The sequence below is a fragment of the Lissotriton vulgaris genome, chromosome 5 (genome assembly GCF_964263255.1).
Source record: "Lissotriton vulgaris chromosome 5, aLisVul1.2, whole genome shotgun sequence".
NCBI lineage: Eukaryota > Metazoa > Chordata > Amphibia > Caudata > Salamandridae > Lissotriton > Lissotriton vulgaris.
In genome coordinates this window covers 243,746,206-243,764,418 of record NC_141693.1, presented here as the reverse complement: position 1 = coordinate 243,764,418, position 18,213 = coordinate 243,746,206, and the positions used below count along the sequence as shown (strand labels likewise).

General features: G+C 43.9%; 1 protein-coding gene across 1 annotated transcript in view; it reads right to left on the bottom strand.

Annotated features, from left to right (window-relative positions):
• Positions 1-16,761, bottom strand: part of LOC147710591 (CDK5 regulatory subunit-associated protein 2-like) — an 883,251-nt gene extending 866,490 nt beyond the window's left edge. The window contains exon 1 of the mRNA XM_086921269.1: positions 16,272-16,761. Within this exon, the coding sequence (XP_086777395.1) occupies positions 16,272-16,324 (53 nt within the window). The 5' untranslated portion in view covers positions 16,325-16,761. The remainder of the gene's footprint in view (positions 1-16,271) is intronic.
• Positions 16,762-18,213: the final 1,452 nt, after the last annotated feature.

The window sequence follows — 18,213 nt, the reverse complement described above, 5'->3', positions numbered from 1 at the left end:
CCGTAAGTAAACTGTAGAGGCACGGAAAGTAGTTATAAGGAAGCTAAATGTAAATATAATGTAAGGGATTGGAAGAATAAAGCGGAGGAGCAGATACTACATATATAATGGAAACGTTTGTTAAGCGTACTGGTATTGGTGGGGAGGGGGGGTGAGTTGTACATTGCTGTGGGGAGGGGGGGGGGGGGAGAAATGCGAGACACGGGCTGGCGGCCGTGAAAAGTGTGAAGCAGGGGGCGGGGGAGCGGAGCCATTTAAAGTGAAGCTCTCGGAGGCAGGCGGCTCAGGGAGCAAATTGTAGGCGCGTTCACTAGAACATGCACTCGATGAAATCCGCGATGGTTTCAGAGCTTGGTTGAGCCTCTATACTCTCGTCCTATTATCGCTTGCGCGATTAATAGGACGAGCCCTAAAAAAAAATATTTTCCCAGGGGTAAGGTACTGCTGTACAAAGCTTATAAAACGAATGTTAACAAATAAAAAATAAACGTACAAACAAGAGACAGCCTGTTTAGGCGATGAGGAATATTTCTCTATCTCAGATGACGATGATGGACAAACAGGCCCAGGAGGCAAATGTGAAAAGAAGAGAAAACACATGGAGGTTACATTCAATAGGACAGGAGTCCTAGGTGGCTCAAAGGGAGAAGGTGTCCAAAGCTGCATGCAGAAAAGGCAGCCAAGCACTGCAAGTGGTATACCAACAGGTGAGATGGAAATAAAAGGAAGAACATCCAAATTGGATAAATACATACTTGATTTGGATTACAATGATAATATTGACGAAGAGTTCAGGGAGATGATTGATAGGAGCACAAAAAGATAAAGAAAGTGACAGATCCAATGGGGGAATATATCTTTGATCCTATGTAATATAAGACATCCTGGGGAAAGGGACGGGTGGCCTTTAGACCGTGTATTCGATTACATTTGGAAATTGCTTAAGGGAACCGATAGCGAAAGACAAGGGTAATATTATGCGAGCGGAGTGTTCTCAGCCAATATTCGATGACAAAGTGATGATGATTCCTAATCTGTATTCGGAGCAGATCACTTACTTATTTAAAATGGGTGGAGTTCCTAGAAAAGGATTAGAAAGGTCTCTCAAACAATGCCAAGAAAGGCTTCTAGATGTTCTAGGGCCATTGGCAAGGATGTTCAATTTAGTGTACGATGCATACCTTAAAGGAAACGACCTACATATAAATCTCCTATGGGGCTGGTGCCAATGCGCAATATGTTTTTCTGGGCAGTGCCAAAACGGGTCTTCTGGACGAGAGCGGTAAGTCAGTTCAGTTCAGATTGCTTTATTTGATTTTTGTTTAAAATCATAAAAGCGTACAGTTAAAAATACAATCATGATTAAAAGAAACATACGTATGAAGTCATAAATTATCTGCAGATTAAAAGTTAAAAACATTTGCTCACCCTGTGAATATAACTATCATGGTAATAACATACTTTACAGGATTCGTGTTAACAGTTCTTCCAATAAATCAGAAAGAAAGTTGATAGGGGTTGCAGTACTTAAGACTATTATGCGGTAAATCTAATCTGTTAAGCGCTGGGATACTACAACAATATGATACGCAAACTCCTCTACCCAGCCTGGTATTATCCTCAGCCGTTGGTCTGGGGGCTGGGATATATGAGGTGCTTGGGTAGAAATCGTGTAGATCCCAGGTAGATATGGGACCATCACCTCCTTTGGGTGGCCATGTTTGGAGGTATGGGACAATATGTCTACTCCTAAATCTTATTAGTACCAAGTCACCAGTGATGTCTTTTGGGAGGGGACCTAGCCAGCCCACTCTCCTCACGGTCATAATCCTTCTGTCAAGATCATGGGGCAGGGGTCTATTTTTTGATAGCCAAAACTTGACCTTATTTAACAGGTCATGTTGTCTCTCTGATTTTCCCTGTTTGAGTTGCGGGACTCCCGAGAGGACGCACACAAATGGAGCGGCCTCTGGGGGTAGATGAATTCGAGAAACCCTATTGCGGTCTACTCTGGGAACAATATTGTGCGCTATAGTGGGTTTAAGAGGGGCTTTAGGAACATTTGAGGGCAAAGAAGTGAGGACCAATACTTGGGTTTGGGCAGCTTGGTTTTGTGTGGTTGGTTTAGGCACAATCGGGGGAGCAGTTGACAAGGGATGATTAGGTATTGTAGCATTGGTAGAAGGTAACAAATAAAGTTTGATTGTTTCCTCAATCCCTATCAGTCTATCCCCCAAGGTGTTAATTTTGTCAATCAGGGGGTATATAATAGATGTGATCAGTTGTTCGATCATAGACAATAAAGCCATCTGGGAAGTGGGTGCTAGGTCGTCTAATTTATTAGCTGCCTCTGATGTTGGGGGGGATTGATAGGAGGCAAAGTTGTACTTGGGGGCCAATTTTGTAGTTGTTATATTTTAGATTGACTCCCATTATATTTATCCCCGTCATGCTTCATTTTGGCAGATGTAGCCCGAACGGTTACTATACTTTGGGTATTGGCTTTTGTGGAAATGAAGAAGGGTTCCAGCACACTCTCGTTAGGGGCTAACGGGTTAATGTTATTTGGCGGGGAGGGTAATCCTACTGGGGCATACCTAGTCTTGCACAGACTATTTAATTCCTCCAACAATGAGAGGCTACACGCTGTACTGGTTATTTGTGATGAGGATTGGCTACTACTTAGGCTGTCTATAAGCTGGTCGGAATTTTTTTCAATGTCTCTGCGCGTAGGTAACAGTGTACTATTTGTGTGCATGTCTATCTTCCTGGGGCAAGAATCCGACCGAAGAGCTGTTTTAGTGGCAACCCCATTGCTGGTCATAGTATGGGTTGGATGTAATAAAGTTGATAAAGTTTATTAGGCAAGTGCTACTGTCCAGTACAAAAAGTCAATCGGTAGCTTTACCTCCTCATGAAAAGCCAAAGGGCGTGGCCCGTCCCGTCCTCCTCAGGCCTTTGCCCGGCATCCCGCTCACGTCCCGCGACGCGGGGAGTCCGCCTGATTTATGCGCCGCCAGGCGCGATGATGGTGACTTCTGGCCCCACGGGCAATGCCGGGAAATGTAGTCCGATTTCTCCCTCCGCTCAACGGCCGCGGGAGATGTTAGCTGCGGCGGCGGGAGGGAGATAGAGTGTTCCAGGGAAAAGCGGTGCCCAACAGGTCTTGCTTCTGCAAGGTAGGGGGACTCCACAGGGTAGGGAAGCTCCTCAGGTCCGTAATCAGCGTCGCCCGCTCCACCGGGACACCGCCTGATTTATGCGCCGCCAGACACGATGATGGTGACGTCTGGCCGCAACGGGCAATGCCAGGAAATGTAGTCCGATTTCTCCCTCCGCTCAACGGCCGCGGGAGATGTCAGCTGCGGCGGCCGGAGGGAGATAGAGTGTTCCAGGGAAAAGCGGTGCCCAACAGGGCTTGCTTCTGCAAGGTAGGGGGACTCCACAGGGTAGGGAAGCTGCTCAGGTTCGTAATCAGCGGTAAGTCAATATAATGTGCATAAACACATTAATTGAGTGATGTGAAAAAAAAAAATAGCTTAGTGACGGCCAAAGGCCTATTTTATTTTTTTTACAAGGGCATGGTGAGATCCTTAGGAAAGTACGCACAGACATTTACTAGCTTAGATAAAGCCCAATTCAATATGAATGAGTCTTTAATAGAAAAAGGTTTTACGGACTGGTCTAGAAGGAGAGGACAACCATCCAGTTCAGGACAAGGGGAGTATGAGGATAATTACTGTTTTTACCCCATTAAAGGTGGGAGAAAGATTACAACTGTTCTAAGATCATTGAAAACAGATAAAGGATGCTTGGGTTTTTAAAGAACTGTGAAAGACTATCAACAGAGTTTACAACTCAACCTTACCAAATAAGAAAGCCAAACAGAATAGTGTGCAACAAAGGTTTGAGAGGCATTGAAATGGAAGAAATAAAGCAGATGCTAACAAAAGGAGACATAGGGGAAGTAAGCAAAAAAACAAAAAAAGATTTTGTTAGAATACTTTTTCTTTGGTAATATATTTAAGAAACTTAACCTAACTGGTATTTCCAGACATTTGAAAATTGAAGGAGTCCATCTATTAAGAGACATCAGTTTCAGTGTCTACTGTTTGGGATATCTGCAGCCCCTTGGTGTTTTACAAAAGTTTTAAGGCCAGTGTAGGATTCCTAAAGGAAAGAGGTGTACAGATGATAATATACTTACACGATAATCCTTTGATGGATCAAAATATGGAGGACTTGAAAGAACATTTGGTTCAAGTGAAAGACTTGTTAGAATATTTGGGTATCATAGGGCACATGAAAAAATCAGTTGTTGACACCAATCCAATGTTTGAAATTTCTAGGTTTTGTAGTAGACAAAATGGTTTGTCAATTACCAGTGAAAAAAAGCAAAACAATAAGACAGGAGGTAAATGCCTTGTTGAAGAAAGAGGAGGTGCAATTGAGAGAGTTGATTCGAGTGATTGGTCTGTTATTGTTGTCGATAAAGGTGATCATTCCAGGACCATTACATTACTGAGCACTACAACAGTTGAAGACTTTGAGTCTGCCCAGAGGACTGTGGTATGGAGACAGGGTAACACTGAATCAGGAGACAAAGGTAGAATATCAATGGTGGAGCGAGAATTTGGGAGCATGGAATGGAAGGGCAATATTTGGAGTGAAACCGGATTTCATTCTGGGATAAGATGCAGGCTTTGTAGGATGGGGAGCGTTTGCTCAGGACAGGAAACAGGAGTATGGTATGCAGTAGAAAGGGAGACTCACATAAATTGCCTACAGATGAGGGAAGGTTTTTTTGACTTGCAGAATTTCAGTAGACAGTTAAAAGGCTGGCCTCATAAAGATGGACAATATAGTGGCAGTGGCCTAGTTCAATAACCTGGAAGATACCAGTTCAATTAAGAGATTGTTAGACTTAATTCAGCAAATGTGTGAATTTTGTTTCGAGCACCAAATTATCCTGAAAACAGAATACTTACCTGAGGCATAATATGTAATAGCAGACTGGAATTCAATTAATTTTACAGATTTCAGCAATTGGAAACTGAGAGTGGATTTGTTTCAGGGAATTAAGGAAATTTTGGGTCCCTTTGTAGTGAATCTATTTACTTACAGGTTGACAATCCAGTTACATGATGACATAAGTTGGAGACTAGTTCCAGGTGCCATATTGATAGACGCATTCACACAAGATTGGAGAAATATTAATGGTTATGCTCCCACCCCTTTTCTCAATAATACAGAGGGTACTAGTTCATGTGAGGAGACAGATGCCAAATAGAACTGTTGACCCCGTTTTGGAAATTTAAAGCTTGGTTTCAATCATTGTTAGATATGGCGGTCGACACTTCATATTTAATTCAGTAGTGTAAAGGACTTTCAAAGGAAGTAGAGCACAAAAAGCACCCTTTAGTTTTAGTAAGTTTATTCCACCTTCTAGCATGGAATATATCAGGAATTGAGGAAGATTCTCTGGGCTTTCGGGAGCAGCTACAGATTTAATCGATGAGTTATTGGCACCAGATATTTAGAAGAGATACAGAGGGGCATGAACAGTACCGCTACATTGATGCATGGAAAGGGATTTGGATCCCGTACAATCAGATGAAATAGAAGTGGCTAATTTCTTTAGCAGAAAGATTTGAGAAACATTTTTGATTCAGGGGATTTCTATTTGTAGAAGCTGTTTGGTAGGCAGAGTGATTAAAGGAGTTAGGTTGAGAAGACCACTGAGAGCTAAGTATTGGACTTTATTGGAAGTCGATGTAATAACAAAACCTTTTTAAAAATTGGTCAGGGAACAAGTACTTGAATGTCTGGGAATTGACTTGGAAATTAACAACCTTACTATGTTTGATTTCTTTCAGGAGAAGTATCTGAGATTATAACTCTAGAAGTATCTAGTAGGTTTTACCAACTAAAAGGAGTCATTTTTAAAATATGGGAAAGGACTACGACTAGGTCTGTTTCAGTATTTTACCCAAGTTTTGACAACGTTCCGAAGCTGTGTATGGTGAGGTGTTTCAAAGAATATGAGTGTAGAATGTTAGACCAAAGATGTGCAGGTGAAGATCAATTTTTAATATCAATTGTTAAACCATTTAAATGTGTTATAAATGCTATGATTGCAAGATGAGTCAAGTCAGTAATGAAAGAAGCGGGTACCGACTTATGTAAATTTGCAGTTCATTCAAACAGAGGAGTCATGGCAAGTAAGGTATTTATGTCACGGGGAAAACTAAAAGACGTATTAAATGCAGCATATTGTTCTAACGCAGAAACTTTTTTTTCATTCTATTTTAAAGCTATAGAACAGGTTTTAAGTTGTGCCTTGAAAAGCTTTGAAGATGCATAATGCTAGCCTCCTGTCTTGACATAAAAATAGTTTTTCTGGTTTATTTTGCAGATAACTAAGTTATATAAAAGATATGAGACGGAAGATTAATAGAGTAACAGGTTTATCTGGGAGAATCAAACAAAAGAGGCAGAATATAGAAGACAAGCTTAATTTGTGAGACAAATTTCTAGTTCATTGTGATGTTTCAAAGTTCTATGTTGGAAGCTCTTAAATGTGCTGCTCAGAGGGAGTGAATAAAAGATTTATGCTTAATGCTAGCCTCGTTTATCTTTAATAAAATCCTGATTCTTTATTCAGTTCACCTTTAAGAATCACAATTACAGTTGGGAAAGCAAAATACTCTCTCTCCTAAGAGGACCTAACAAGAATTGCGACTACAAATCTTCTATACCCATGCTTTGTCGGAGGGAGTAGCTAACACAAAAGCCCTTGCTTACTACAGTAATCAGTGGGATTCCATAACACAATAACCATCTGCTTTAATACAGCGTAATTAACTGCCTTAGTACTTTAACATTTGCTTTCCCAATCGCTAAGTCGCACCTAGAACCTTTATTGTCTCATATCATTATAAACAATCAGGCATATAACCTTTATCACTGGCTACTCACCATAAACAACTCAAGCCTACTGTATTGAGTCTAATCTTTCCACACGGTAACTATCCAGCATACAATCATAAAAAAGAACAAATGTATACAAAATTACAGTTGGCAAAGCAAAACACTATCTCTCAGAGGAGCGCCTATCAAAGATTATTTTAGTGTGTATCTTCTATCCCCACAGTTTGTTAGTGTGGATCACCAACACCAAAACCGTTTGCCTACTACTGTAATCTGTCAAATTATTATCAAACGAAATACATGCCTACAGATTTAGCACAGTGTAATAACAATCCATTTTAACAGCATATTGACTTTAACACCTTGGGCGTGGCCGCGATTCTGCGCCTGTGCAGCGTTTTTTGAAGTGGGCGGGTTTATGACGGCCCCCAGTCGTCATCAGCACACGCCCACCATGATGCATGGAGGCCGTCATCAGCATCGAAGGGGTTAATACAAGATTTTCACAATAGATCACGTATACTAGCTTTGTAATAATCTTTCATAATAAATAGAAAAAATCTACTAAATCGGTCATGACTTTTTACAATGAACCAAGGAAGCCTTTACCCTTTTAATTGGCTTCACATCTCACCCGATACTGAGCTAAATAAAGTATTCTTAAACTGGTTACTATGATGGATACAGTTAGAAAATTACTAATATGTAGAAAAACACAGCTTGCAAAAAAGTCTGCAATCCCTCTCATGTAACAAATTACCGGTCTTTAGTTTGGAACACAACGTGTTAACGACCAACTGTTAAAAGCTTACTGGTTTTAACAAATGCTTTTCACAATTAATAATGTAGATCAACGGCCTTTGTCATAACTTTTCATAAGCAAACCAGACCTATGGCACTGGACTTAACGTCTCCCAGTGCACCATTCAGCCCTGTAGCTTGTCACTATAACCAACTCAGACCTACAGTTCTGAGTGTAGGTTTTTGCACACAGGATCCATTAGACACACAGTAATAACGTGTCGCACCTTTAGTCCAATGTCCCAAACTCAACAACACTCTTAAGGGAGGGGAAGCCGGGGGGAAACCTCTAATGCCACAGTCTACCATTACTGTAACCCCGGCTAGCACCTCTAAGCAGATATCTGCCATCCCACGCCCCTTGCCTTCTACCACCACCCAGGGCCAGGCACACCAAGCTGCGGCAGACTTGCCCCATGGCAGGGACAAGCCGGCCGCACTTGCAAAGAGAGCAAAAAGGGGAGCATGGCTAGCTCACCATTGTCCAGGAATACCACCTCAAGACTTCCCTACCACCATCTGCAAACAATAAATCTACCACCTGAAGCCCAATCGTATGTGGTGGCACTGGCTGGTGTTCCATCCCTAGGTGAGGGGAAAAGAGAAAGCGGGACTGAGTTAAAAAACAAGTGCATCCAATGGCTCAGCACGAATAGACCCCTCCTGAGAAACATCTCAGGTACAATCCAGTCAGCTAGGAGAGTGGGCTGGATTGGGAGGGGCCCCAAGTCAATAGCGGGAGATGTCATAATCCTGAACTTTAGGGACACAAACGCTGTTGATTACATCTGTAACGCCCCACTCTTTAGTTCTAACACTCAAATTTGCCCACTCCATCTATCCTACTTTTACCCTACCCCCAGCCTGGAACAATTCCATCCAAAAGGTGGCTGTAACAACAGGGGTTGCTATCCCCCAACCTGTATTTTGCCCAATCGGCGGTTACCCAGGGAGGGTCCACGTAACTGTAGTCCTTTCTTCCCTCTCTCACCGCACTGGAATAGGTTCAGTGTGCTGGAAGAGGCGGATTGACTCAGTATCAAGGGTAGCCACCCTCAACAATTGAAAAAGGAATCCCCAAATAACGTAGGGCCAAGGGAGGTTAATTCCACACTTCCCTCACCCGGCGATGTGCCAAAAATCCACGCCCCATCAATGGGGACTTCCACCAATAAGGGGATTATTGTAACAGGTGTCTCGGGGAAAAGTCCAGATGGGAGTTTAAAACTTATCTCCTGGAACATAGCTGGCCAAAAAAACAAGTTGCTTAGTCCTGACTGGGAATCCTACATGGCGGAACACGACCTATGCCTGATGCAGGAAACATGGGCACTGGAGGAAAGTAGGAGCCACACCTTTGCAACGTTTGATGTCCCGGCTGTGTCTCAAGGTAGAGGTCGGCCCTCGGGCGGGCTTTCTACCTGGATTAAACTTCACTTGGGTATCCAGGCAACCCAAGTTGCAACCAATTCCCGGGACATCCAGTGTGTCCAATTAATAACTCCCACCAACTCCAAAGTAGCCCTAATAAATGTCTACTCTAGGCCCTACAAGAATGGACAAAAGTCTAAAACAATTATAGCTCTGAATACCTTTATTCATACCCTCGACCCTTCCACCGCAATTATCCTCGGTGGGGACTTCAATTGCCAATATGAGCCGCTGGGCAATCTGGAGTTGGGTGAACAGGATGAAGTGGATGCATTGTGGCATATTCCAGAGCCCAACGCTGCCCAGCCTAGAGTATAGACTCCGCTGGCCATCCAAATTAAATCCCTTACCCTTGCAACGTCCCTGCGGGCGTGCAATGGAAGGCTAGACCCAGATCGCCCTGCCTTAGCCACTTATAATAAGTCCCGGCAAACCTCCATCATTGACTATGTCATGGTGGAGGCAAGCAACTGGGATAAGCTAAAGGAATTCAGGGTTGTGCAGAGGCACGACAGCGACCATAATGCCCTTGTACTAACCCTCAAACTCGGTTCCTTTGGCTTCGCCAATCCGGCCGCTAACTTTGGCATAATTCCATCCCAATTGGTACCAACTAATAATAAAAGAAGGGTTAAATGGACCCACCTTGTTGAATCACCTTCCCAGCTTGCGAAATTATATCAGTGTGCACTTCCTCTGCTAACGCAGTTGGGCGAGCCAACGCTAGCCAGGGACCCAGTCGGTATACACACGCAACTTGCAGTGGCCTTGGGGTAAGTTCTCTACCCTGCGTGTAGGAACAAACGACTTGTGCCTAGGACACACCCCTGGTTTGATGCCGCTTGCAAGAAGCAGAAAATTCTGCTTCTGGCGGCTATTAAATCTAGTGATATGGCCAAAATTAGGGCAATTAGGACTAGGTACAAAGAAGAATTTAGCAGGGCTAAGAGGGAGTGGGAGGAGGAGAGATGGGAACTATTGAGAGGCGCCTTGCAGGCAAGGGACTCCAAATTATTTTGGGCATTAGTATGCACTGGTTCAAGCAAGGGTGGGGAGATATCTTTGCCAAATATTGCCCCCTCTGTTTGGCAGGCGCACTTTGCGGCCCTCTACTCTAACCCCGAATTTGACATCACAATTTACCCGACTGGAGCTAGGACACTTGAACCGGTCAGTACCCCGCAGCCTTTACTAGACCAAGGTCCTCCGCTTGAGTGCCGGCGGCGGGGGGCTGCCGGTTGGGATAGCTCATGGGAAGGGGAGGGATTTGTGGTAGAGCTAGGCCAGGGAAATACTGAGACCATTACCATCAAAGAGGTAGAATCAGCGATAGCTAGGCTGCTACCGAACAAGTCCCCCGGCCTGGATAGGCTGCCTGGCGATTTATTTCGCTCACAGCCTAAAATCTGGGCCCCGTACCTCACTGTTCTGTTTAATGCAGTCCTTGATGGAGCTAACCCCCCTGACACCTGGGTTGGTGCCGAGATTGGCCCCATTTTTAAAAAGGGTTGCCCCCTAGCCCCAGATAATTATAGGCCAAATAGCCTTTTGGACACCTCACAGAAACTAATGGGCCGAGTCCTGCTAGATCGGTTGCAAGGGTGGATGGAGGACCTTAAAATCTTAACTACCCTCCAGGCAGGCTTCAGAACCGGAATCTCGACCCTGGACCAAATATTTAGGCTCCAGGTCCTCTTTTGGAAGACTGTCCAGGTGGAGGGTGGCAGCCTCTACCTCGTCTTCGTGGACCTGCGGGCCGCTTTCGACCTTGTGCCCAGGGAGAGTCTGTGGAGGGTTCTGAAATGTCTCTGCCTCCCACCCTACCTCCTAGATGTCTTGACACGCCTGCATGTGGGGAATTACGCCCAAGTGAGGTGTGGCAGGAACTGAGATTTATCCCCCCGCTTTCCAGTCAGGAGAGGTGTACGGCATGGCTGCGTCTTAGCCCCGACGCTCTTCAGCCTGTACATTAACGGCCTGGTGGGGGATTTACTCAAGGTCAGGGATAGTGATGTCCCCAGGTTGTCCACTGGCCGGGTGCCCGCTCTGATGTTTGCTGACGACACTTTGTTGCTTTCGCGAACATCAACGGGCATCCAGCGAGTTCTGGACGGGTTTGTGACATTCTGCGCCTCGCGTGGCCTAGAGATCAACCTGGGTAAGACCAAGTTTATGATCTTTGGACCCCCGAGGCGCACCCGTCCGGTCCCCACTCTAAATGGGACACCGCTTGAACGAGTGAAAACTTTTGTTTATTTGGGCATCACCCTAAACGAAGACTTCACCTGGGGGCCCCCAGGTTGCTAGTTCCACCCTGAGACTTTCGCAGATCACTGGGGGTATTTGCAAGTTCCATAAGTCAACCATCTTCAGACCAGTTTCCCCTGCTCTTGAGATCTATGGGGTCCAGGCAAGACCTGCTGCAACATACGGAGCAGAGCTCTGGGGCCATACGTACACACATAGCCTACTGAAAGTGGAGCAGGCCTTTATGAGGAACTTGGTGGGTCTCCCCCAGAGCACTCCATTGATACCCTTGCGATTGGACATGGAAATCGAGCCCATCACTGAACTACTCTCAGCACGTCTGCTTCTGTACTGGAGAAGGCTCTGGACTGTCCCAGAGCTCGAGGACTACAGAGCGGAATTCTCAATGGTCTGGGCTACCCTGAAAGGCAAGCGTGTACCGTGGTTACAGCACATCAAAACTCTTGCCCAACAAATTGGCCTCCCCCAATTGTGGGAGTCCCCTGAGGTGAGCTGTGCGGCGGTCCAGAGGAAAGAACTGGTGGCCATTGTGAGACATTTTAACCTAAGTCTACTGTGTAGTGCGACAGTTATGGGAAGGCTTACGAAAGAGTTCTTACAGGTCAAGCTGGCGCCTCAGAGGGAAGAATTCTTAGACCTAATACAGCCACCGCTAGCGAGGAAACTATACACCCAATTAAGGCATGGCTGCTTACCCATCGGGGCACTGACTCTCTCTTGGTCAGGGAAAGAGGATGGTTCCTGACCAGCATGCAATTGTACTGAAGAGGACATTGTTCACATTCTGTTCTTTTGCCCGGCGTATAGCAGTATACGTAGATGCTGGTGGGTACCGTTGTGTAAAAACTTGGGATTAAGCCAATGTGCCCAGGCCTGCAGGATCCTAACCTATGACACCTCTCCCACCATTGTCTTCTCGGTTTCCCGCTTTTTACATGGAATGTGGCGAAGAAGGACTTCTTTGCTTAACTAACTGTCTTTTTTTTATTCTTTTTTTACTGTGATGGCCATTTCTTGATAACTTCCAATTTAATAATGTCTTATCTTAAAAACTATTTATATTTTTATTATCTATGTACATATTTTATCTGTGCTTTTATGGTCTTTGACTGAAATAAAGTTATCAAAATGAATAACATTAGAAATGGATACAAAATTACAGTTGGCTAAGCAAAATAGTATCTCTCCTAAAACAGTAGAGCAAGGATTCTCACAAGGCAAACCTTCTAAAACCATGGTTTGTCACACTGAGTGACCAACACTAAAACCACTGCCTACTAAGGTAATCTGTGAGATTCCAATTAACTATATACCTATCTGTAGGCTTTAATATAGAGTAATAACAATCCGACCTTAAATGCTTATCGACTTTAACATATATATTTTAAAATAAATATGTGAGGCCTTGTGCCTTTATCATAAAGTTTCATAATAAACAGATCCGGCCTATAGCCATGATCACGGACTTGCTACTATAACCAACTTAATCCTGCTGTATCAAGTATAAACTTTGCCGCAAGCCAAAAAGTGCAATACAAGTAGTCTTTTTGGGGGAAGCACACAAATTAAGCCCAACTAAATCCAGTAGTCGGACACCAACATGGTTAATCCCAAGTCTCTCTCTCTCTCAATAGGACTTTAAAACTCTTTTTTGTTGATCAAATAACAGTTGCACTGTCAAACCAGATCTAAAAATCCATGTAGATTAGTGTAGCACTGGGCTCTCAAACACTAAACTGCACTCTGAAGTATAAAGTTAATAACTGTTCTCCTCTCATATGTGCTGTTACTGGAGAAAAACGGTGTAAATTATCTTATTATCTAAGACACTTTAATAGCAATACAATATAATGCCTGTGCCACTGAAAATCACGCTCAGGCAGCTTAATACATAAACAAAATGATCACAGCTGTGTGGAGGGCAAGCACTTTTTTTTTTAACAGAAGCACACATTTTCTGCCCAATCAAACATGTTCTCATTGTCATCAACATGCGGCCAGAGCAAACGCCCATCTCCTGGTAGTGCTTATTACGGCACATTTTTAGGTTCATTACATAATTTCTGAAGACAGCCGAGCTATCAAAGCAGACCTGAAAAGGAGAGAAACAAATTGGAAGAAAAATGAAACAGGGACAGAGTGAAAAAAGAAGAAAAACAAGAGCCGGGGTGGAGTGTGGTAGAAAGAAACATAGCAAGTACAAGAAACAAAGGAAAAAATGTAAAACAAAAAAGTTAAGGCTAAAAGAAAACAAACACTGCCAATACGTCTGACTTTGAAGGAATGTTGTATGGTAAAGTGAAGCATTACAAATAAATAGCATGGGAACAAATCTGGTAATACTGGTGTAGGTTTAAAAACAAAAAAAACAGGCATCAGTTGCACTACCAAGCCAGACCTAGAACTCCATGTAGGTTAATGACTGCTCTATTCCCATCTGTACTGCTGTGAGAAAAAAAAGCATAAATTATCTAGTTATCTAAGACACTAATAGTTTTAAGCTCAAAGTCCAAGTTTAGGCAGCTGCACATACAAAAGTGATCACAGCTGTGTGGAGGGGACGCCTTTTTGTGCAAGTACACAACACCTGCCCAATCATAAAAGAAAAGAAAATATTAAACGATGTACAGGAGTGAAATCAGAAGTCTTTAACACCATGGTAGTCAGAGATAGGGTTCCAAACAGTACAATAGATCTTAAGCACTAGGTGCTATAATTTAATTAAAATAGAGGCCTGTGTCAGAAATATCCAAAAGTAGGGGTTCACCAAGTCCAATGTGATGCTGCATGGTGCAGCGCAGCCAAAATGAACTGTCCTTGCAAAATCAGCCCAACACAGTAGACCAACTCACACGTATGCAATGGTACACTTTAATGGGTAGTTCTCTCTGTTACACTTCAAAGGAAAAAGACGGGTTTGCTGTCAATCTTAAAGTCATTTAATTCAGTTAATTGTGGTGGAAATTGTATGCAGTTTCATTGCACCTGCTACAAATTCTTTACAGGACCCGGAACAACCACCCGAAGGGTGAATTACACACCCTAAACCTGGCAAACAAATGTTCTTTTCTGGGGTCACTTTGGTGATGTATGGTAATGTGACCAGTGTCCAGTGAATGAAGTAGGGGCGTGGTTTGCTACTGTCCAACTCTTCAGTACCCACTGGTATACCCATATGGTACTGAGAAATATACAGCATAACAATAAAATGTGTATTTGTAAAGCGCACATTCACCCAAAGGTCATCCTGGCGCTGAATAACAGATGTTTATTGTTACCCAACTCAATGGTACTCACAAAAGATGGTAGCATTATGCCAGGGATGCCGAAAATATAGCTAGAATAAGCATTTTGCCAAGAAACCCTAGAGAAAGTTTTCTGATACCAAATATATCCACATTTGTCCAGGAATATTCATCATTCTGTCCTCGGCGGGCACCATCATGACAGGCAAATAATTATTGTTTATGCCAAACATGGACTAAATAAAGTCAAGGGGGTTTAAGACAATGCCACACTTCCGAAGACATTTGGAAATACAGACCAATTGTGCTCTGGACAATTGGAAATACAGACCAATTGTGGTCTTTACCTCCCACGTTTGCAAGGGTCAGCTTTACTTATTAAAACGGCTTTAAAAACAATACAGATCGATAACTACATCTCAGTTTAAGAGACGCGCTATGTTTTTTTTATCTCCGCTACCACTCTCCTTAGCTTCACGATGCCATTAGGCAAACGTGTGTAAAATAAATGTACACAACTAATGAATGTGAGAATAATAAGTTGCCTCAGCCGACATTAAATACGAATATCTACCCAATGTGTTTACATGGCATGCATTAGACTGGGATGAATGAGCTCACACCCTGCGCCTTATTGCAGGCTGGTGCATGAATAATAGAGCACAAGAGTAGGCACCAGATGGTCATGGGTACAATTACACGTAGAAAGGTGGCTAGCAGATTAGTCACCTTTGTTTGGTCTGTAGACCAAAAGTGTCTGCATATTTAGATTTCCGTGCTGGTCTGGTACCTCTTGCGAAGGGGTAGGTAGAAGGAAGGAGATAAGAGAAAAAAATCAACTGCAGATAAGTGGTTGAAAAGGAGCACTACAGAATGATGCACGAGACACAATAGGCGCTTAAGGCTGTGGGCGAGACAGTAGAAAACCTTAAGTGCCCGCGCTGATGGGGGGAGGTGGGGGTGAGCCTTCATGCATGGATTCTGCTGAGAGAGCGACTGGCATGGCAAGCGCCGTAGGGTCAAGAGATGCAAAGTCATATGCAAGCAAACCGAGCTAATACGTTATGGGAGATACTGAGCATAGTAAGTCGTGAGTGTTGGTACCTGTCATGGTAGAAGGTGACGGTAAAATGTGACATTCTAGCAATGGGTGGGAGGACAAACATTACAGGGGGTGACGAGTGCAGTAAAGGTGGTGGGCGGTGCTGGGAGGAGACGTGGCAGGCACTGTGGAAGAAAGTGGACAAAAGCGATAGGCGCTACAGTGGATCGCTGAAGAGGACGAAGAATCACCATTTGAAAGTGGGCACCGAGCACCTTGGAGTGAACAGTGGCATGATCAGCAGAGGGTGCGTGAGAGGTGACCAGCCCAAGAGGATGCAAAGGGGAGCAGGCGACGCAGAGGTTTAGGAAGAAAGCGAAGTTGACAGGAACACTCTAAACTGAGGGTGGAGATGGGGCAAAGGGCACAGGTAGTATGGCAATGCATGGCAAGAGAAAGCACCACCTAGGAAAACTGGAGGTGAAAAACATCACCTGCAGTGAAAAGAGGGGAGGTAAAAACTTCACCGAGAAGACACCCGAATGTTCGCTCACCTGCCATTGAAGTCCAGAGGTAGAGTAGGGTCCTCGCCCGGCATCGAATCCATGGTCTGCTGATGATGGTCTATGTCCAGCTACACTGGGACAGCAACAGTATTCCAGAGTACCGCCGATATCAAGGACGGACTAGTCACCCGTAGACGTGTCTGCCAACGAGCTACATTCAGTGCCATCTCCAGCGTAGCCCAGTCAGTCGGATCATTGTTGTAGAAGAGCCTGACTGGTAAGAGATGATACAGTCGTTTAATAAAAGCTTTTCCCTTAGCCAAAGTCACGCCAAGAATACAGTAGTAAGCGACACGGCAAAACATAAATAGATGTTGCACATATTTTCGGCCACTTGACCTCAAGCACACATCCATGAGGAGATTAATACCAAGCTGAAAGCAAATTAAGTCTGCTGGTACGTTTCTGCAATTTCTCTGTAGCGGACTCGCACTTTACAGAACCCCCTGTGCCAGTCCATAATGGGCTCTGCTTCTTCGCAGACTCTACACCGTACCTCCGCGTTTTGTCCTTTCTTTTTGTCTATGCTCTGCTCCAGACTCAGCAAAGGCGGGCGAAACCACAAACAGACTGCGCGCCTCAAGCCAGCCTATGGTAAACAGAGCGCAAAGCGCTGCTATTGGCTGAGTGCTCTACACAGTCATAGACACAGAAAAAAGGCACAGGAGACATAGGCTTAATGTTGAGACAAACTAGAAACGCGAAAGGACTATCTCAAAGAGAAATTTGTGATCGAGTTCGACAGGTTCTAACATAGACTAAACAAGCACTGACTATGTCATTTTGTAGTGACAGTTGAGTTATACACAAAAGATAGAAGCGTAGATTATGTTTGACTCAGAAACTGCAGTTTATGTAGTCCTACGGGCCCATAAGGCGGATGAGCAAGCAATACACTCTGCTCCATCAGATGCCTGTCGTGAGACGGACGATCGAGACAGAAGGCTAGTGCCCTGTGTAAAGATGACACGTATTCCAGGTAAGATGTAAAGGCTTTAATAATAAAGTACACTGACACAAAAGGTACGTCTACATGCCAAGAGCCTCTCGCAGCAACTGTCAATTCAACTGTCATACAACCTGCCAGCGTTCCAAATAGAATACACTGATGTCATTTGCCAAGGTGCCCCTCATGGCAAATCTCAAGTAGTTTGGCACGTAAACACTTGGGAGGAACGACCTTGCCATTCCTCAGTACCAAATCCCCTTCAACAGACAGCTAATCTTTGAGTTCCCAAAACGAATGCATATGTTCAGGAACCTTTTTTTTCACAGGCCAACCAGCTCTTATATACTTCTTTACTTTAAGGAGTACAACATCTTTCTCCATCACTGCAGACCAATCTGAACCTGAAATACATGGTATTTCATCTACAATGTTGGCTATGCAAAATGTATCAATGTCCGAAACCTGGTCATCAGTGTTGGGTAAAGGTAAACGACTTAGACAGTCCGCAACCCTATTTTTATTCCGGAAGATACTCGACATTGTAATTAAACTCTAGCAACTTCATGGAAATGCACGATAGGCGGGGGGATGCAACTTGAAGACCCTTGGTAGAAAGCACCTTTATTAAAGGTTTATGATCACTTCTTTGGGTAATCTTGTAACCCCATAAGTACTGTCTAAAATGTTCCAAACCCCATGCACACGCCAGTGCCTCTCTCTCAATCACAGAATACCATCCTTCTGTGGGTGGGATCGAACGTGAGGCAAATGCTAGAGTCACCTCTTTTCCTTCTCAAGTAATCTGTGAAAGTACAGCTCCTAATCCCGTACTACTCGCATCTGTAGTGACAATGCTGTGGAGAGAAGGATTGAACCCCTGTAGGGATGGAGCTTTACAAATATCTTCTTTAATCCTTATAAAGGACTCCTCACATGTAGAACTCCACTCAAATTTGTTATTTTGTTTGATAAGTTCCCTTA